The 22026-nt window shown below is 40.8% G+C and overlaps 3 protein-coding genes across 3 annotated transcripts; all 3 read left to right on the top strand.

Annotated features, from left to right (window-relative positions):
* The first annotated feature begins 1768 nt into the window (after positions 1–1768).
* On the top strand, positions 1769–2794 carry LOC135737925 (trace amine-associated receptor 13c-like). Its single transcript, XM_065255777.1, has one exon. The coding sequence runs from the start codon at positions 1769–1771 to the stop codon at positions 2792–2794; it is 1026 nt and encodes a 341-aa protein (XP_065111849.1).
* Positions 2795–9881: 7087 nt separating this feature from the next.
* LOC135737926 (trace amine-associated receptor 13c-like) lies at positions 9882–10907 on the top strand. The gene has a single exon (XM_065255778.1). The coding sequence runs from the start codon at positions 9882–9884 to the stop codon at positions 10905–10907; it is 1026 nt and encodes a 341-aa protein (XP_065111850.1).
* An 8033-nt stretch (positions 10908–18940) lies between these two features.
* LOC135737927 (trace amine-associated receptor 13c-like) lies at positions 18941–19966 on the top strand. Its single transcript, XM_065255779.1, has one exon. It carries the CDS (start codon positions 18941–18943, stop codon positions 19964–19966), a length of 1026 nt encoding a protein of 341 aa, XP_065111851.1.
* Positions 19967–22026: the final 2060 nt, after the last annotated feature.

The raw sequence follows: 22026 nt of genomic DNA, 5'->3' as shown, positions 1-22026 counted from the left end.
GATTGAATTCATAAATAAAGAGGCACAGGGTTTTGAAACAATTGATGTTAATTTGACTTTGCAGCAATGTTATTGTATGGTCTGATTTTACAAAACTTCCTATTCTTTTTCATTTCCATGTTTATGAAAACAAATCTGAAAAGTAATCTGAAGAGTGAGTGAATGAATATTTTTAATTATTATCTCCTATCCAAATAATACTTAATATAGACATAATACTTTTGCTTATGAGATGGACACTACAGTACACCCAGTGGGCTTATGTTCTCTTGGTAAGCAGAGGGATTAATTACATGTGTAAAATGTTTTTATGGATGCATTCACACCTGTCCTCATTAAACTATCACACTTCTCACTGATGGATCCCTACAGGTGTCACCTGACAGCATCTCAAAGCAAATCTGAAGTTGCATCATGCAATTGTGCTAATAAAGCATTATACAAACAACAAATGTGTGATTTTGAAAAGTGTATTGACAGTGTCAAGATTTCACCTGCAGTGTTTCATTACATTTATATTATTTCATTAAAACATAAAATACAGGTTTTGTACTGTATATCGTATATTCAAAAAGTGTTTTATTTTGTTTTGTTGTATTATAGTTTTATTACTTTAAAATATACATGTGATGTTTGTGGGTATAATTTAAAGGAAAGATCCAAAATGGTCATAGCAAATGGAGTTCACAATAAGAAACTTAATCTACATAAGATTTATATAACAGTCTGTAAACAGGTCACAAAGTTTTGCTCTCTTTCCAAATCAAGTGAACCAGCTTGCTATTTCTATCTACATAAGGCCTTTTTACACCTGGTCACTTCAGAGAAAACGCATGAAGTGACCAGGTGTAAAAAGCCCCATAGACAGCTGACTTAGGCTGCATCCAAACAGAAGAAAAGTTTTTACACAAGGCCTAAATATGCATATAACTGAAATTTTGGCCAAAATTTGTACACCAGCTGTCACTGGTGCGGTACCCTTTAAAAAATTACAGCTTCGCACCTTAAGCAGAGGTCTTTAACCTTTATCAGGCCTTTTAATGCACACACACTGCCAGATTTATTAAACCCTGCATACATATGTCCCGTATGCGCCTACAGGAAATATATATATATATATATAGTGCATTCAAACCACAGACCACCAAGGAGCCCTGGATCCCCTATTGAAGAACAATGACCTAAAGAGTTCAAATTAGTACCTCAAATATACTAGATATTACTATTTTAAAGGTACCAAATGTATACACCTACTGGTGTATATTAGCCTATGACCTTTTTAATGGTTACTGCCACAGTGACAGCTTGGGTACATATTTTCACCAATTTTTCTAACAGTGTGAAGCTGTGATATGTCTGGGGTGACAGTAAAAATGTGCATTACATTGAGCATTTGGTAGATGAGATAGTTTAATCCAAAACAAACAGTGTGTTAAGGTATAGCCTTAATTTTGTATGTGTATTCCTTGCATGGGATCAAACCTGTGACCTTTGCCCTGCAGATGCAATGTATTTTAGCTTAGCTATGACAACAGATGTACACTTTTTTTAGGATTTATTAATCCATGGCTAATCTATAGTTGAGGTTCAAGGCACAGACTGTAAAATTTTAATTAATAATGAGTTCTGGATTGTTATTGGCTGCTTTGCCATGTGGGAGGGTCAGCGAAGAAAATCAAGAGAATTTAAGGTTGTGTTCGGTCACTGTTGATCTTAGTGTCATGTTAGTCTGATTTTGTGTTTTTGTGGGAATAAGAAAACAGGCATTATGGATTTATCACTACAAGTATATGACTCCTCACAGTTTTGTTATCCTTCAGTGAATAACTCTTGTGTTAAAGGCACAGACAGTGTAATCACACAGACCGTGTTGTATCTCATACTGGTGTCAGCGATCCTTGTCACTATTTTAGGAAATTCGGTGGTCATCATCTCCATCGCTCACTTCAAACAGCTCCAAACACCCACCAACATACTGGTGATGTCTCTGGCTCTGGCGGATCTGCTGCTGGGAGTGATGGTGATGCCGTTGAGTGTCATTCGCTCTGTGAACGGCTGCTGGTACTACGGAGATGCCGTCTGTCTGCTTCACTCCAGTTTTGACCTGTTTCTCACATCTGTGTCTATTCTTCATCTCGTTTGTATTGCTATAGACCGATATCAAGCTGTGTGTCATCCACTTCACTACCATAGACGAGTGACCGTACCTGTTGCATGGGTCATGGTGCTGTTAAGCTGGAGTGTAATTGCTTTTTATTCTTACGGTCTACTGTATTCAAAAGCTAATGTGGAAGGACTAGATGAATTTCTTGCATCTGTATACTGTATGGGAGGTTGTAGTCTGTATTTCAATGCATTATGGTCAGCTTTAGACACATTCATAACTTTTTTCTTACCCTGTTCTGTCATGATCGGACTGTATGTGAGGATTTTTATTGTTGCACAAAAGCATTTAAAAGAAATCGGTGAATCACACCAGCAGGAACACGAGAGCAGGTTTAAGAGCTCACGACGATCCGAACGTAAAGCAGCAAAAACTCTCGGTGTTGTCGTGGGAGCTTTTATTATTTGCTGGCTGCCATTTTTTGTTAACTCTTTGATTGATCCCTACATTCACTTTTCTACCCCTCCTGCTCTCTTTGAAACATTTCTCTGGCTTGGTTACTTGAATTCAACTCTAAACCCCATCATATACGGACTTTTCTATCCATGGTTTAGAAAAACGCTTTATCTTATTGTAACACTGCGAATATTTGAACCCAACTCTTCTGATATCTGTGTCTTTACTGTTTAATTTCATTTAATTTTAATATGATTTCATTGTGCAATACTTTGCATTGTGAACACAGTGAACAAATTATTTTTACATGTCTTACAGTTGTTCCTTATTGAAATTATTTTTTATAAAACAAAATGAACAAAACTGTAAAACTGCAATGCATTTACATAAATGATGTGACCCAGTCAGTGAAAAAAACACTTTTTTATTTACTATTTTAATGTAATGTAAAGTACATTCTGTGAAAAATATAACCTTGATATCTTTAATATTGACTTTGTAAGGTCTTGTCAAAGATTGAACTCAATGTTAAATCAAACTTTGATGCTCCTTATCTCATCATTAGATTATGAGACTTTAACCTGCATGTAGTTTACAGGTGGGACATGTTTCCACATGTGCATACAGCGAACCATGTATTTTTTCTAGATTTAGTTTCTACAGACGACTGGAAATGTTGTGTAACTGTACAGATTCAGATGGTATTTTGTGATCTTTGGTCTAAAGTGTTTATTTAATCCATTCAATATTAAAAGGTAAACAAAAATATGTATCCACAAAACATCTTAAAGATATAAAGCAATGTCTGTCCAGCAAGTGATTTATATCACAAGTCTGGGTTACAAGACTTGGACAAAATAAACAAATGCCGTGCTTTTCAGTTGATTGTGTTCATGGATTTAAGAAAGACCTGCAATTGGTTTTAAAGCAAAGACACAGGCTTAATTCATCTTAACATTAATGTCACCATTCAATAAAACTGCCGATATATAATGTATTTGGATAGAACCTGCTTGTTAAGTCGTGATGAAAGGAGTACCATTTCCTGGTCCAAGCCTTCACTCGTCTCATATGAAACTACAATCTCAACAATCACACATTTAAGCTATATTTTTTATATACTTGCGGTGTACAGTACATACTCAAGGCTCATGACATCCCAGATAACAATACTTTAAAAGGACACTTCACTTTTTTTAAATAAACTATACTCTCATTCTGGCATAATAATCAAGGACTTTGCTGCCGTTACATGGCTGCAGGAGGCGCAATGATATAACGCAGTGCCCAAAAATAGTCCCCTGCTATTGAAAGATACCAAGGTGACTATTTTCAGGCGCTGCGTAATATCATTGCGCCTGATGCAGCCATGTTACGGCACCCCGACCCTAACCATAACTGAACCCTAAAATCAGAGGGAAATGAGAAGTGAAAAGCAAAAGTCTAGAAGCAGATAATCCTCGTTATAAGCTTAAACTTGAAACAAACTGTAAACTTATTTCTGAAATCTGATTGGTTGATTGAAATATTGTCCCAGGGTCAACGTAATGTTGCCCGGAGGACATCAACCACTTGGCAAAATCGGGAGAGCCAAATTGCTTGGAAAATACATTAATACAGGTCAGTGGGCACAATAATTGTGTTCATATTTTGATTCTGTAATGCAAGGAAGTTTATTAAAATATCCCCAAAGGGCAGGCAAACAAATCCAAAGGGTAATCCACAAACCCCATCCAAAATGCAGGCAAGGGGTCAAAACCATGAACATGAATCCAGGATACAAGAACACAAGATACAAAAATGGCAGGTGGACACTGGCAATACTTAGCAATGGTGAATGAACCGGCTTTACAATGAAAAACAGAAAGTGAATGGTGAAGTGAGACATGGCATGATAACAAAATAAAAGACTAGAAACAGAACATGATATCAAAATAAAAGACATTAACAATAAACCAAACAGAACACAAGACAAAACCCTTACAGAACCCCCCCTCTAAAGGGCGACTCCTGAAGCCCTCAAAAAACAGAACACAGACAAAACACTCAGAACAATAAAGAGTCCATTGGTGGGTGGTTGGGAGATTCCAGGACCTTGAGACAGAGGCAGGACTTGGCAAGAGGGCAGAGGCGGTCCCGTACCATGAAGCTCAGGGAGTCCTGGGTCGTGAGGCCCTGACGGACCTGGGTCGTGAAGCAAGGACGGATCTGGGTCGTGAGGCAAGGACTGACCTGGGTCATGAGGCAAGGACAGACCTGGTTCGTGAGGCAAGGACAGACCTGGGTCGTGAGGCAAGGACAGACCTGGGTCGTGAGGCAAGGAGGGACCTGGGTCGTGAGGCAAGGACGGACCTGGGTCGTGAGGCAAGGACAGACCTGGGTCGTGAGGCAAGGAGGGACCTGGGTCGTGAGGCAAGGACGGACCTGGGTCATGGGGCGAGGACAGACCAGGTCATGTGGCAGCAGTGGGCCAGGGTCATGGGGCAGCTGTGGGCCAGGATCATGGGGCAGCTGTGGGGCCAGGATCATGGGGCAGCTGTGGGACCATGAGGCACGAGTGGACCAGGATCATAAGGGAAGGGGTGGACCAGGATCATGAGGCAGGAGTGGACCATGGTCATGGGGCAGATGTGAAAGATTAGACACCTCTGCCACGTCCTCGGTGTCTTCTGCCTCTGCCTTCTCCATGCGTCCGGGCACAGGAGACACTGGAAACCAGGGTGGCGCCTGGTGGTGCTCTAGACCTGCAGACAGAGACAGCAGATAGAGAGGCTGGAATAGCTAGGTTAGCAGACAACAGGTATATAAATGCAGTAAATTCAATGAGTTCATTAATATACATCTTGGGCCAGGCAGGGAGTTAATAGTGTTTATGATTGTCCATCTTGAAACAGGCAGAGCATTCAGGATTGGCCATCCTGGGCAGGACAGAGATTTTAATTGAATTGAATTTCAGAGTCAGCCATTTTAGATAGGGCAAAGAGTCTATGTGAGTCATGTTGGCAAAGGCAGAGAGTTTATGGAGCTTGACCATATTAGCTGACCTACAGTATATAGGGAACTCAGGGGTAACCATCTCGGCCTCTACAGGAAACTCAGGACACTTAGAAATAGGCCTCATGGTCATGACAGGAAATTCAGGAAACTTAGGCTCAGCAGACTTGGTCGAGACAAGAAGCTCAGGGGACTCAGATTCAGACTTTACAACCAAAACAGGAAGTGCAGGCAACTCGGGTGAACCAGGCGACTCGGGTGAACCAGGTGAACCAGGCAACTCGGGTGAACCAGGCGCTTCGGGTGAACCAGGCGACTCGGGTGAACCAGGCGATTCGGGTAAGCCAGGCGATTCAGGTAATTCACTAGTGACAGAACGTGCATGAGGCGCAGGTTCGGATCTTCTAGCCGTGACAGGAGGTGTATCAGATCACTCGGATTATTAGGTTTCAGGGGATTGAGAAACATCATAGGAAACAGAAGAGCAGAAAGCAGACCACGCACACCATAGGGCCATGGAAGCACATACTTCAAAGCACAGAATTCAAAGGACATACCTCTGTTGCCATAGGAATCATTAAACTGGACAAAACTTGACTTGGAATCCTAGCCACCCGTACAGACATAATCTGAGTATCCAGCAGACTTGACATCAACTGTTGGTTCTTGGCATGAACTGGAGAAAGGGTTACCTGTCAGCCTGGGCTTCCAGTCCATGGCAGAAGGAAGTAGTTCCGCACAAACAAGGCTTTTAAAGACAATCCGTTGTTGTTTTTAATTTATCTAAAAAAACTTGTGCCGTCGTAATTGTTGTATAAACGCAATATCGATCTCGTAGTCATGTGATATAACTGTATTTGGCTGAATGAGTCATGTACACCTAGGATGGTTTAGGCCGCATACAATTTGGGCTACCCTACTGAAACGACCAGATAAAACCATTGTTAATTTTAGCTGCTAAGGTGGTGCAAGCAGGTTTTAGTGGGGTTTTGAACACTTTTAGCTGGTCTTAGCTTGACCTGGCTGGAAGCTTGGCTTGGTCTTAGTTGGTCTAAGATGAAAACAGCTGGTTTAGGGCCAGATTTGCGCAATTCTAAAAAAGCGCCGATGGCAGTGGTAATATCTGCATGTTATTTACTAAAAAAATAGCAAATTAAATAACACAGGTGCAACAGCTGATTTTCATAATGACCAACGCAATCTACTAAGAGTAGCGCAAATTAGTTTAGGATCGCAGATAAGCAAAGCTGATGAGGTGCAGGTGATCTGCACTTGAGCTCAGCACCACGGACATCGCAGCGGAAAATCTGTGGTGTGAAATCCCAGCTAATGAAGCCATAGTACACTGAAAGAGACTAGAGGACAAAAATGAATGTTTACAAAAAGTTTTGAAACGTCTGGTGTTGTGTGACTTCTCCTTGTGACTCCTCTTTTATTTACTTCAGCAAATAAAAAATAACATGGCTTGGCAAACAATATTTTTGAATAAAATGATTTGAGACATGCTTTTTCTGTGTTAAATAATGGTGCAGATGTCACAAGGTGACGATCTTTTTTGGGGCGGAACCAAAAGTTGGGAAAGTTTGGTTCCGCCCGGATGTTTCCGCCCAGACCGGAGAAAGGAAACACCGGACATCCGGCAGCTTCGCGAAGGCTGTAATCAGCCGATTAAACACAGCTGTGCATAGTTAAGGAGATCGCTGGGTGATTGGACAACTGGAGTATACGGAGGAGTATTTTAAGAGCAGTTAAATCACAGTTCGAGAGTTCGGAAACGAGAGGGGGATTGACGCGGGGAAAGCTCCTCTGCTTAGTGCAGAAAAAGTAACTACGCACCTTTTGAAGAGCCCGCAGGCTCTGTTGATCCGGGCTGCGCTTGGAGCGCGCGGAAAGAAGACAGGAGCTGCCTGGGGCGAAAGAAAGGCGATACGTGGGTGGAGAAAAGGAGCACCCCGAAGAGAGCATTGTGCTGTCAAGTTTAGTTTTAGTGTGTGCTGAGGAACGGAGCTGTGCTCGTGATAGACGTGGTGGCTGTCTATATTTTCTCTCTCTCTCTCTCTCGTTGCAGTCGGCAGTGAAAACGCTGGAGTTAAAGGAAAACCCTACGGGTAGAAGAAACATTGGTCTAAGTGGCACATTTAAAAGAGAAAGTGGGAAGGAAACCGACTTTGTGGTGCAACAGAAATAAAGGAGGATCGCTGTGAGTATCACTCTTGTGTTAAGCACGTGGAAAAACTAACCTGTGAAATTGTGTGGATACCTCCAGGAGAAGGAGGGCGGCCCTACCCCTGAAACAGCGTGGTGGGTGAGCTGCAGAAGCGCCCATCTGAGCAGCAACGGACTCATATTCAGGTCGTATATACATCGCCCTCATCCAGCCAAAGTGAAGTGGAGGACGCTGGGCGTCCCTTGTTGTATACACCGGTAGTGTGGTGAGTGAGTCCTTGTAATTAGCAAACCTTTCACGTTGAAGTGGTGCTGTGTATTTGCTGTGGGTTGCTGTGTGTCTTGTCAGACGAAGCCCCGCATCATCCATATCTCACTGGGCAGAGGACGGAGAGGCTAACGACCTAGGAATACCAGCTATTATACGCAGTGTGCTGTTTGGAGCGTGAAGTGACGCAGATCAAGAGCTGTGAACCGCCGAGCCGGTGAGAAATACTCAAAGTTCAAGTAACAGTGCTTTTGTGTCCCAGTGGCCACCTGTGGAGAGAAAGGAGAACGAGAGTGAACATTAGGAGAACAGACTGAGTAAAGTGATACCTACCCAGAGAGCTGTAAACAGCAGAGCCGGTGAGAAATACTCAAAGTCCAAGTAACAGTGCTTTTGTGTCCTAGCGGCCACCTGTGGAGAGAAAGGAGAACGAGAGTGAACATTAGGAGAACAGACTGAGTAAAGTGATACCTATCCAGAGAGCTGTAAACAGCAGAGCCGGTGAGAAATACTCAAAGTCCAAGTTAACAGTGTTTTTGTGTCCCAGCGGCCACCTGTGGAGAGAAAGGAGAACGAGTAATGCACGCCAAGAGAATGGACTGTGTGGAGATCCAGTTGGTGGTGAAGGAGGAGAGCCTAGAGTGGCCATTATTTTAAGTTCCCCGTTTTCCCTTCCCTATTTATCTTTTTTTTAAGTAAATTAAATAAAGTACATTTTAAATTATGCTTACCTTGTGTGTCTGGTCATTGGGGTGGCTTTGGGAATCTCCTCGAGGTGGAGAAAGGGGCGTGACCTTATTTACATCTGGGTCCACCCCTACCTGTGACACAAACACTAGTCATATCACATTTGAAAACCTTAGTAAATCGTTGTGTGAATCATTTAAATAATCTTCTCCCATAAATTTTGTGTCTGAAAGGGAAAACTCCTGAAAATGCATATGCAATAAGCTCAGTCGCAAAAATAACTAAACCACACCTTTTCAGGGCTAATCCACTGCACGTCTTTAGTAAATCCCGACAGTCGCTATTTAATGCCAAAATTTTGCCCTGGCGCAAGCTGTTAGTAAATCTGGTCCTTAAGCTGGTCTTCCAGCCTGGTCAAGCTGACCAGTGGCCAAAACCACTCTAAAACCAGCTTACCACACCAGACTGGGAGACCAGCTAAAACCAGCTTAGGCTGGTCTTTTCTGTAGAGTAATTTTCATTTTGGGGTGAACTGTCCATTAAAATATGCAAAGATGTTTGGCGAATTTGATGTTTTCACCTAAAGCGTCAAGATAAAGAATTATTAAAATAAACTAGTGCTGGGCAAAGATTAATCGCGATTAATCGCATACAAAATAAAAGTGATTTTTGGCATAATATATGAGTATGTGCTGTGTGTAATTATTATGTATAAATAAATACACACACATTCATGTATGTATTTAAGAAACATTTACATGTTTATATATATTTATTTATATTTTTATATATTCTATATTAAAAATAAATTTAAAAAAAAAATATATATATATATATATATATATATATAAGTAAAACAATTCTGAAATGAATATATGAATGTGTGTGTGGTTAAATATACACAATAATTAGACACAGTACACGCACATATATTATGCAAAAAATCACTTTTATTTTGTATGTGATTAATCGCGATTAATCTTTGCCCAGCACTACAATAAACTAAACAATGATGCAATTTCAGTCTGCATGTTTTTAATTTTTAATGAGGGCTTGACTGTTATTTGCTGCTTTGCCATGTGGGGAGGGTCAGAGAAGACAATGAAAAGTATTTAAGAGCCTGTTCACTCACTCACCGTTAAAACTGGTGTTACATTTCATAGATTCTTGTTATAACAGCCGAAAAAAGACAATACAACAAGCTGGATGGATTTATCACTACAAGTATATGACTCCTCACAGTTTTGTTATCCTTCAGTGAATAACTCTTGTGTTAAAGGCACAGACAGTGTAGTCAGACAGACAGTGTTGTATCTCATACTGGTGTCAGCGATGGTTGTCACTATTTTAGGAAATTCAGTGGTCATCATCTCCATCGCTCACTTCAAACAGCTCCAAACACCCACCAACATACTGGTGATGTCTCTGGCTCTGGCGGATCTGCAGCTGGGAGTGATGGTGATGCCGTTGAGTGTCATTCGCTCTGTGAACGGCTGCTGGTACTACGGAGATGCTGTCTGTCTGCTTCACTCCTGTTTTGACCTGTTTCTCACATCTGTGTCTATTCTTCATCTCGTTTGTATTGCTATAGACCGATATCAAGCTGTGTGTCATCCACTTCACTACCATAGACGAGTGACCGTACCTGTTGCATGGGTCATGGTGCTTTTAAGCTGGAGCGTAATTGCTTTTTATTCTTACGGTCTACTGTATTCAAAAGCTAATGTGGAAGGACTGGATATATTTCTTGCATCTGTATACTGTATAGGAGGATGTACTCTTTATTTCAATGTTTTGTGGACAGCTTTAGACACATTAATAACTTTTTTCTTGCCCTGTTCTGTCATGATCGGACTGTATGTGAGGATTTTTATTGTTGCACAAAAGCATTTAAAAGAAATCAGTGAATCACACCAGCAGGAACATGAGAGCAGGTTTAAGAGCTCACGACGATCTGAAAGTAAAGCAGCAAAAACTCTCGGTGTGGTTGTGGGAGCTTTTATTATTTGCTGGCTGCCATTTTTTGTTAATTTTTTTATTGATCCCTACATTAACTTTTCCACTCCACCTGCTCTCTTTGAAATATTTCTCTGGCTTGGTTACTTGAATTCAACTCTAAATCCTATCATATATGGACTTTTCTATCCATGGTTTAGAAAAACGCTTTATCTTATTGTAACACTGCGAATATTTGAACCTAACTCCTCTGATATCTGTGTCTTCAATGTTTAATTTCATTTAATTTTAATATGATTTCATTGTACAGCACTTTGGCTTTTAAACAAATTGAACAGATTATCTTACAGTTGTTTCCTTATTCCTTTATATTTTTTTTATAAAACAAAATGTAAAAATTACATGTTCACAAAAACTGTAAAATTGTAATCCTGCAATGCATTTACATAAATGATCTGACCCAGTCTGTGAAAACCCATTTTTGTGATTTACTATTTTGATGTAATGTAATGTACATTCTGTGAAAATATAATCTTGATATCTTTAATGTTGACTGCGTAAAATCATGTTAAAGATTGAAATTACTGTGAAATCAAACTTTGATGCTCCTCATCTCATCATTAGATTATGAGACTTTAACCTGCGTATATTTTACAGACGGGGTCACATGTTTCCACACACAACGAACACAGCAAACAGTGTATTTTTTCTAGATTTAGTTTCTACAAATTAACGAAAATGTTGTGCTCTTACAGATTCAGATTGTATTTTGTGATCTTTGGTCTAAAGTGATTATTTAAACCATTCACAAAACAGCTTAAAGATAAAAAGCATTGTCAGTCCAGCAAGTGATGTATATCACAAGTCTGGGTAACAAGACCCATATGAAACTACAATCACACATTCAAGCTATATTTTTCATAAAATTGCGGTGTACAGTACATTCTCCATGAAGCTCACGAAGTCCCAGATAACAATTTGGCCTGCTCGCCCTAATTTTGCCAAGTGAGAGACAACATTTTTGTAAATACAACCTAAACCCCCCCTTACCATAACTGAACCCTAAAATCAGAGAGAAATAATAAGTAAAAAGCAATGGTAGAAGCAGATAATCCTGTTTATAAGCTTAAACTTGAAACAAACTGTAAACTTATTTCTGAAATTTAATTGATTGATTGAAATGTTGTCCTAGGGTTAAAGGAATATTCCATTTTCTTAAAAGAAAAATCCAGATAATTTACTCACCACCATGTCATCCAAAATGTTGATGTCTTTCTTTGATCAGTCGAGAAGAAATAATGTTTTTTGAGGAAAACATTGCAGGATTTTTCTCATTTTAATGGACTTTAATGGACACCACCACTTAACACTTAACTCAACACTTAACATTTTTTTTCAACGGAGTTTCAAAGGACTCTAAACGATCCCAAACGAGGCATAAGGGTCTTATCTAGCCAAACGATTTTTATTTTTGACAATAAAAATAACAAATATCCACTTTTAAAGCACAACTTCTCGTTTAAATCCGGTCGTCATGCGCAAGCGTGACCCGACGCAATACGTCATCACGTCAAGAGGTCACAGAGGACGACCGCGAAACTCCGCCCCAGTGTTTACAAATGTGGTGAAAGAGGACCGTTCCTACGTTGTTGTATGTCAACTGATACTAAATAATGTCTTTGTGTCAGTTTATTGTTTAAAATAGTCAGCAAACGTGAGTTTTATATTTGTAACACGTGACCTCCCTACGTCACTACGCATTTACGTTAGGTCGCGCTGGACCGGACCTAAACGAAAAGTTGTGCTTTAAAAGTGTATATTTGTTATTTTTCTTGTCAAAAATGACAATCGTTTTGCTAGATAAGACCCTTTTGCCTCGTTTGGGATCGTTTTTAGTCCTTTGAAACTCCGTTGAAAAAAAATGTTAAGTGTTGAATTAAGTGTTAATTGTTTGTGTCTATTAAAGTCCATTAAAATGAGAAAAATCCTGCAATGTTTTCCTCAAAAAACATAATTTCATCTCGACTGAACAAAGAAAGACATCAACATTTTGGATGACATTGTGGTGAGTAAATTATCTGGATTTTTCTTTTAAGAAAATGGAATATTCCTTTAACATAATTTTGCCCTGAGGACATTAACCACTTGGGAAAATCAGGAAAGCCGAATTGTTCGGAAAATACATTAATACAGGTCAGTGGGCACAATTAATTGTGTTCATATTTTGATAATACTTCATTCATTTAATTAGGTAAAATCACACTAAAATAAAGAGTTAAACTGATAGGGCTAATATTAATTTTATTATGCAATTCAAGTGTCTTTGTGTTTTTTTTTTTTTATTTCTTGATTTTCCAAGAACTAACTAATCCACAGGGTTGGGGGTAACGCATTACAAGTACGTGCATTACATAATAATGTTACTTTTCTAAAGTAACGAGTAATGTAACCCATTACTTTTTAAATGTACACATTAATATTTGAGTTACCTTTTTAAAAAAGTAATGCGAGTTACTTTTCAGTTTAACTCTTTCACCGCCAGCGTTTTTCATTGCCTGAGGAAGATCGTAAGATCGAAACGTTGCAACGCAACGATTATTAAAAACTTTTTCAGCAAGCAGATAGTGTGCGGGAATTGCCTTTTGTGTACCGCCAGCGTTTTTAAAAATAGTTGCCAGCCAGCGCCAGCGTTTTTCATGATTTTCACCAAAGTTTAATGCCTTCCAGAAAATGTTCTTCTTTAAATATATAAACACACAATATACCAAATGAAAGAACAGACCCTCTGCTTTCAAACAAAAAAAAAAAACGTTTCATCATACCTTCAGTAGTTCTTTTGTAATCAGCTTTTGAATATGGGTAGGGTTTCTGCAAAAACACCACATTTTGAGCAAAAAGCAGAGATAATTCCATTTTTGTGACGGACTTTTCATAGAGATCCCATTCAGAGCGATCTTTAAAACAGACACGGACATGCAGCCGCTTGCCATAGGGCAATACTTCCGGGTTTAAAAAGTTGCGGAAGGGCGCCACCTGGTGGATAATAGCGGTATTGCGGAAAGACGGAAAATCTCGTCATTGGCAGGGAAGCGTTTTCTCTTGATTGACAAGACAAGATGGCATTCCGTCCGTGCTCTGTTCCTAGATGCGGTGTCTTCATTGCTCCCCAGGATGGCCATGATCGCTGTCTTTTTTGTCTGGGGCGCCAGCACGCAGAGAAAGTGTTTCGTTATAGCTCGTGCCCCAACTGCGAGGGCATGACTATGGTGGATCTGCGGAGACGGGTGTTGTTTATCTATGAACTACACCCTCCTTCCAAGCCAAGCACTGCTAAGGGTGCAGTTGCGAAGCTTGCCAAGGATGATCTCCGTATAACGGTGCTGAACCAGTCGGTTGGTTCGTCCAGCGACCCTCAGCACCCTGGTCCATTGCCAGCTGAGGTTCAAATGGAGACAAGCAGCCTGTGTTCTACGGTGTCCTCAACCTCTTCCAGGCCTCCACCAGAGACAATGTCCACCATAACATCGGAGGGGGGCCCTCCATTGGGTAGGGTTGCAGAGCCAACGTTCAACCCTGAGATGGCAGCCATGCTCGGCGGTGGAGGTCAGCTTGGAGTGGACTCAACCTCCCCCACCCGAACTGTCTCCCCTCAATGACTGGTATTTCAGGGGTGTTCAGGCTTCTCAATCCTCACCCCCCATGCCTTTCGTTGCCGAGGTGCATGAAGAACTGACGAGGTCAAAGCGGCTGTATCAGCGTTCACCCCTGACCTCTCTCGATGTTGTGGCTGCCAGGGGGTATACTGGTATCCTGTCAGTGGAGTGGCCGGTCGCGATGCAACTGTTTCTCCTGGCGGGACCAGCCTACTTTCCTCTCACGGGCCTGTAAGCTGTCTTCTGGTCTGACCAGAGCAGCTTACCGGGCTTGTGGGGAGGCAGCTTCAGCCTTGCATGCCTTGGCATTGCAGCAGGTCCACCAGGCCAAGGCTCTGAGGGATCCCCATGAGGGAGGTCACGATTCGCCGGCATTCACCAAACTCTGTGCGGCTACCGACCTGGCACTTTGTGCGACCAAAGTCACCGCCGGGTTGTTGGTCGTGTTATGTCCACCTTGGTGGTCCAGGAGCGCCATCTCTGGCTGTGCCTGGCTGACATGAAGGACGCCAATAAACTCCTGAATGCTCCGGTTTCCCAGGCCAGCCTGTTCAGCGAGATGGTCAAAGAGTTTGCACAGCGACCGGGCTCATAAGCCTTCCTTATCCTCCGGCTCTTCACGGGAGTTCTGGAAATGCACACAGGCTCATAACACATCCTCCGTTTCTAGCTCTCCATAGGAGTTGCAGAGCTTCAAACGGGCTCATAACCCATTCTCCGTCTCTCAGCGGACTCAGGTGAGTGTTACATTACACAACACTGCTGTCGATGTTTCCAAAACGCACACACCGACGATCACCTCCACTCCACTCACCGCGGGTACTCCAGTCGTGCCCTTAAGGGGGTCACACATCAGACGCGCAGCTCAGCGCCGCGTCGAGTCGCGTCAAGGACAACTCGGAGGCATTGTAAATCGGATGTGCACGTTAAATAGCGCAAGCTTAGTCAGATAACGTATACTTCAAAATGCAAAATATACGTTAGCAGCCAATGTTAATTGTTAATGATTTGGGACAAATATGATGTTATTTAATGTTAAACTATGTGAGTGGCCCGTCCCGTTGGCTTTTAGCACGATTCATCTCGGCTATGCAATACAGTCAATACTGACTTGCCTGAATACATTCAAGAGCAAGAGCGCGGTCCCACTGAAACAATTTCAGAAGCTCCTGGCAGGGGCGGATCTAGAAAATTATTTATGGGGTGGCAAGGGGGTGGCATGAGAACTACAAGGGGTGGCAATGAAGTAAGCGTCCTTGCATGGTTGTCGTGGATTCAAGAAATTATATACTGTATATACTATTTTCGGTGAACACTGGACCTCAAATTTTTATAACATTAATAAACGCAACAACAAATGTTCCTATAAGTAAGTACCCAAGCAGCTACCTTAAGCATCTCTGTAGCACCCTGTATCTTAATACTAAGTTAATACATACAGCTTATCAATATCTAAAAACACTGACTGGTTGAACATAATGGTATAAAGACAGTTATATAAATAAAATAGCATTGCCTAGTTTATATTCATGTAAAACATATTTGAAAGGCAAACATCTCTTTCTCTCATAACCCTCTTCTTTAATCCTTTCACTCACTTCATGATGGATTTCTGTCTTTTCACTTCTTTTTAGCTCTTTGCCATCCATATGTTTCTTTCCTTCATGACTTCATCTACTCCTCTCCCTTCCACAACATATTTTTCTGTTTTATTTGTACCTTCCACTCCCATAGTTTTTGACTTTTCTATTATTTTTGGTAAAAAGAATGGATATCAGCCTTTCTTTTCATAATATCCTGGAAAATGCCGCATTAAGTTGTCTTTCAAGCTTTCTAAACATACACAACACTGAATAGTTTTGTCTCCTTAACGAAGACAAATAAAAACATCAGACTATATCATAACGAGCGATTTCATATGCACGTATGGAATATTTTGATTGCTGCAGTAGCTAACAAGACTTATTACACGGCTCTCTGGAATGCTTGATTCTGATTGGTCAGTTGAGACATTTGCAGGTTCGTTCTTTTCAAATAATAACCGCTCCAAAATAATAACGCATAGCCGGACTACTTTCACGAGTAAAATCGCTCAGCGCCAATAAAGATCAATAAAGATTACTGTCTGTTTGGCGCCATCTTGTGACAAACACTCGACAACCACGACAAGACACAGGCAGCTTACTGAGACTGAAGTTGACAAAATAGAGCATGACAGCTACGAAGCCAACACACAAAAAAATACAGAATGGGCATTAAAACTTTTTAAAGACTGGCTAAAAGAGAAAAAATGGAGACAAGTATGAAGCAGAGGATCTTAATAAGGTATTACGATCATTTTATGCATCTGTGCAAAGTTTCGCGGAAGGATAAAAAGGTTAATTTAAAACAAATATGCCAATAAAATGTTTCAAATTCATATTCATGTCCGTTTTTTTTCTTATGTGGCAAGTAGCCGTGTAATAAGCGGGATAATGTAGAGGCAGCCGGTAGTTATTGGGAAATAAGCCCCTTCAGTGTGATACAAGACCCTCCGCTTCGCGTCGGGTCCTGATCACACTGTCGGGGCTTATTTCCCAATAACTACCGGCTTCCTCTACATTATCCCTTACATGACGGGCTAACTCTAGAAAGAACTGCTTAAAATATATTTACTGCTTACACAAACCTGCAGTTCAGTTGTTTTAACTACCAAGCAACTACCTCGTGCAATATTTAACATCAGTTTAATTTTTGTATTTTTATCCTGATGCAACATTTATCTATAAATATGACCGTATTTAGTACTCTGATTTGCTGATGTGATGCTCAACTTAATCACTTTAAGACACTAAAGAGAATTTGTTTTGGCAGCATGTGATGATGTGAGGTGGTTTATTAGATCAGAATTCCTCGCTACAGACGTGAAGAGACTCTTTCTTCATGGGCATAAGTTGCACGTTCATAAACATTCTTGCCTTTAACCTCAACGATGGAAAAGTAACGTTTGTGCTTTTTATACTTTGTGCTTGCGTCCGCTACCTTTGTTTTGAGATCGTTGTACTTGTCATCGCTCTGTTGTTGCGGGTTTGTGCGACTCGAAAGGGATGGACTGCAGCGCGAGAACCGGGCTGCATGTGAGTGCCTTGGATGGGGCGATGCATCCTTTCACCGCAGTTTCCAAACGTCTCCAACCACGCCAGAAAAGATCGCTAGATTTGTCTTAGTCGCTTTTTTAATAAAGTCGCTAAAGGGGTCTAAAACGTTTCTTAATCTAGCGACAAAGTCACCAAGTTGGCAAATCTGCGCGGACTTTTTTACACTGTAAAAGACTTTCTGCTCGGACTGACTGCATGCTTGTGTATGAACTCTGCTGCCTCTGGTTGGCTAACGATGGAAATTAAGCCAATCACCATCAGCTATGTGGTTGTCCCACCCCGTCTAAGACACAAACACCAATCATCGTCAGATATGTGTCTCCCACCCCCAAACACACGCAGAGAAAAACTACATTGCCTTTCTGGTTAAAAGAGCCTACTCGGGTATAAATTATATATATTAGGATACCCGCGCTGGGGTGGCATATGGGGTGGCAATGCTTTTATTTAGGGTGGCAACTGCCACCCCGTGCCACCCCGGTAGATCCGCCCCTGGCTCCTGGGGAATATGGCAGCAGCAGCGGCTGTGACACCGCTCGGGCTGCTCCATATAAAACTGCTTCAGCGGTGACATCACAAGCTCTGAGGAGAACGTTACCAAACGCAAAAACAGACCTAACATTACGATGCGTTCCAGTGTTAAGAGAGTGCTTTACTTCCTGTTTTCTTCAAAACAATAGCATCCTAATGACAAAAGCATGCCTGGGCTTGGATCGAGTGGGAGTGCGTGCTTCTGGGGGAGTAGGGAGGGAGGACAATTGCAAAAAATGCAATGCATCTCCTAGACTACATTCACCTGTAATCTGTGAATTTGTGTATAATATGGGTTTATTATTAGTAACTTCTCGGTTATGTATGTAACCCTCGTTTCCTGAAGGAAGGGAACGGAGACGGTTTTGGAAACTTTTAGTTGGTCTTGGCCCAACAGCTTAAACTAGCTGGATTAGGCTGGAAGCTTGGCTTGGTCTTAGCTGGCCTAAAATGGAAATAGCTGCTTTAAGCTGGTCCTCCAGCCTGGCAAAGTTGGTCAAGCTGCTCTTCCAGCCTGTTTAAGCTGGAGGGTCAGCTGGTTTTAGCTGGTGGGTCAGTTGGCTTTCCAGCTAAGACCAGTTTGACCAGTGGGCAAAACCCCTCTAAAACCAGCCTACTACACAAGGTTGGGAGACTAGCTAAAACCAGCCAACCATCTTAGGCTGGTCCTTCCAGTAGGGTCATTTTCAATTTGTGGTGAACTATACCTTAAAATATGCAAAGGTCTTTGGCACATTTGATGTTTTCATTTAAAGCGTCAAGCTAAAAAATTATTAAGAAAAATTAAACAATAATGCAATTTCAGTCTGTATGCTTTTCATTTTTAATGAGGGCTTGACTGTTATTTGCTGCTTTGCCATGTGGGGAGGGTCAGAAAAGACAATGAAAAGTATTTAAGAGCCTGTTCATTCACTCATCGTCAACACTGGTGTTACATTTCATAGATTCTTGTTTTATAACACGTGAGAAATACTAAACAACAGGCATTATGGATTTATCACTACAAGAATATGACTCCTCAAAGTTTTGTTATCCTTCAGTGAATAACTCTTGTGTTAAAGGCACACACAGTGTAATCACACAGACAGTGTTTTATCTCATACTGCTGTCAGCAATGGCTGTCACCATTTTAGGAAATTCGGTGGTTATCATCTCCATCGCTCACTTCAAACAGCTCCAAACACCCACCAACATACTGGTGATGTCTCTGGCTCTGGCGGATCTGCTGCTGGGAGTGATGGTGATGCCGTTGAGTGTCGTTCGCTCTGTGAACGGCTGCTGGTACTACGGAGATGCCGTCTGTCTGCTTCACTCCAGTTTTGACCTGTTTCTCACATCTGTGTCTATTTTTCATCTCATTTTTATTGCTATAGACCGATATCAAGCTGTGTGTCATCCACTGCACTACCACAGACGAGTGACCGTACCTGTTGCATGGGTCATGGTGCTGTTAAGCTGGAGCATGGCTGCATTGTATTCTTACGGTGTACTGTATTCAAAAGCTAATGTGGAAGGACTGGATGAATTTCTTGCATCTGTATACTGTATAGGAGGTTGTAGTATTTATTTCAATGCATTGTGGTCCGTTTTAGACACACTGTTTACTTTTTTCTTGCCCTGTTCTGTCATGATCGGATTGTATGCAAGGATTTTTGTAGTGGCTAAAAAGCATGTAAGAAAAATCGGTGAATCACACCAGCAGGAACACGAGAGCAGGTTTAAGAGCTCACGCCGATCTGAACGTAAAGCAGCCAAAACTCTCGGTGTGGTCGTGGGAGCTTTTATTATTTGCTGGCTGCCATTTTTTATCAATTCTTTGATGGATCCCTACATTCATTTTTCCACTCCGTTTGCACTCTTTGAAGCTTTTGTCTGGTTGGGTTATATAAATTCTACCATAAATCCTATCATATATGGACTTTTCTATCCATGGTTTAGAAAAACGCTTTATCTTATTGTAACACTGCGAATATTTGAACCTAACTCCTCTGATATCTGTGTCTTCACTATTTGACTTTTTTCGTTTTGATCTGATCTCATTGATGACATTTTTTGTTTTTAACAAGCATTACACAAAATATACAAACTGCTTGCAGTAGATTTAGGCTTTATCATGTACTTAAAAATGAATTGAGCTATTGTAACTGTACAGACAGGTTGGATGTTGTGAAATATTACTGGGAAGTGTTTCTTCATTTGTTTATTCATTCAACAAAAAGGATTTGACTGTCAGGTGGACAAAAACAAATAATGCAGGCTACAGTATAGACAATTGTGTCCACATTGCTTTAGATAAGCCTTTAATTTAGAATATAAGGTCTTAGTATAATTTTCAAAATATAATTGTTCATATATAATGCATTAACCTCAAACTGACAAAAGCTTTAAAGACTTATGGAGAGCTTAAAGGGATAATTCACCCAAAAATGAATATTCTGTCATGATTTTTCGGTATGAATTTCTTTTTTCTTATGAACACAAAAGAAGATATTTTGATAAATGATGGTAAGCACACAGCTGATTGTTACCATTGACTTCCATAGTAGTAAAACAAATATAATGGAAGTATTTTGATAATTGAAGAAGATATTTGATAAATGATGATAAGCACACAGTTGACGTACCCATTGAATTCCATCGTATGGAAGGGAGCACAAAATTTATAAATCACATATATTTTAAATGTTTAATTCATGCACCTTTTAAAGTCAAAATAATATATACAATTGTCCGTGAATCAGGGAAATTACATTTTTATAGACAATAACAGAAATTACAGACAATTTAATCCAAAAAGGTACATTGTTACATTTTTGTATCAGTATGTGTGTTCACTGGGTTCGAACCTGTTGTGCTGCTTATGCACTGGTCTACCACTAAACTTCTCAGTCGATCATTACAGTGATATATACAGTGATGATCGGCAAATTCAACATATGTGTTCAGAGCGTCATGTGAAACTATGTGCATCATGCGCCATGTCAAAATACATGCCTGCTGCACATGCACTGAAAGGGTTTATGACAACAGATATCCTCACATTCACAAAATACTCACAAGACACTAAGTTAACAATAAACTCTGATTGCACATGAGATTAGGTGAGGGGATTCAAATTAAGTTAAACAATTTCAACTTGTTTTTATAAGGTGTCAACTTTGCATGATGCAAAGCTTGTCATTACATGTATTTAGCCCCTCGGAAGAGAAGTCACCGGCCACTGCATATAAATATGCATATCATCACCATTCATCTTAAAATTATTATATATAGTAGATAGGAATTTTGGTCAATATCATCCAGCTCAAAACTGGTACAAAACTGTACCTTTTCTGTCACTGGGGTGCGGTTCATTTTTGTACCTTAATGGGTAAACACATTGAAATGTTGCACTTTTTGGGGTAAACATTTTTAAGCAGAGGTCCCCCAAACTAGTGACCTTTAATTTGGCCCGTCATGCCACATGAGATAAGGAATAAGGATAAACGTCATTGACGCTAGGGCTGTGACAGTTGTTATAACCACTGCACCACCGCGGTGCGGCTCGTGGTGGTGTGCTTGTCACAAACTATTAAAAATATAAAGTAAACATCTCACCCAGTTTGTGTGAAAGCAAACCGCCAGCATACTCTGATATCAGTGGTGGCCTGCTGGCTTGGGGGTGAAACAATGAGGCAAGATACTCTCTTGGTCACTCAAGGTTGTGAAAAAGTATCAATCTGCGCTACTAGTACACCATCAGAACGTGTTTTTAGCAGGGCTGGAAACATCACAACCCCAAAAAGGTGATTCCGTGGGTGATCTGGGGTTTGGCTTGACATGCTTCACATTTACTCTACATTTCGCATCTCTAAACCCACCCAGAAAACGTGACGGTGCCGCTTTCCTCCTCTTCAAAGCGTTTGGTCTCTCCAGAGCATCTGGCCTTGCTAAGTAACCTAAGCATTGCTTGACGACGTGACGAGCACCCACATGAATGTTAAGAAACTTATATCTGATCCTCATTTACATTTTTATATTTCTTCTTCTTCTTCCTTTATTTCTTTACGCCATTCCAGCATCTATGGCTATATT

The sequence above is a fragment of the Paramisgurnus dabryanus genome, chromosome 12 (genome assembly GCF_030506205.2).
Source record: "Paramisgurnus dabryanus chromosome 12, PD_genome_1.1, whole genome shotgun sequence".
NCBI classification, from domain to species: Eukaryota; Metazoa; Chordata; class Actinopteri; order Cypriniformes; family Cobitidae; genus Paramisgurnus; species Paramisgurnus dabryanus.
This window is presented reverse-complemented; position numbering and strand designations above follow the sequence as displayed.

Excerpts from the sequence above, each read along its gene's own strand:
- LOC135737925 (XM_065255777.1), top strand. The coding sequence starts at position 1,769 with ATGGATTTATCACTACAAGTATATGACTCCTCACAGTTTTGTTATCCT.
- LOC135737927 (XM_065255779.1), top strand. The coding sequence starts at position 18,941 with ATGGATTTATCACTACAAGAATATGACTCCTCAAAGTTTTGTTATCCT.
- LOC135737926 (XM_065255778.1), top strand. The coding sequence starts at position 9,882 with ATGGATTTATCACTACAAGTATATGACTCCTCACAGTTTTGTTATCCT.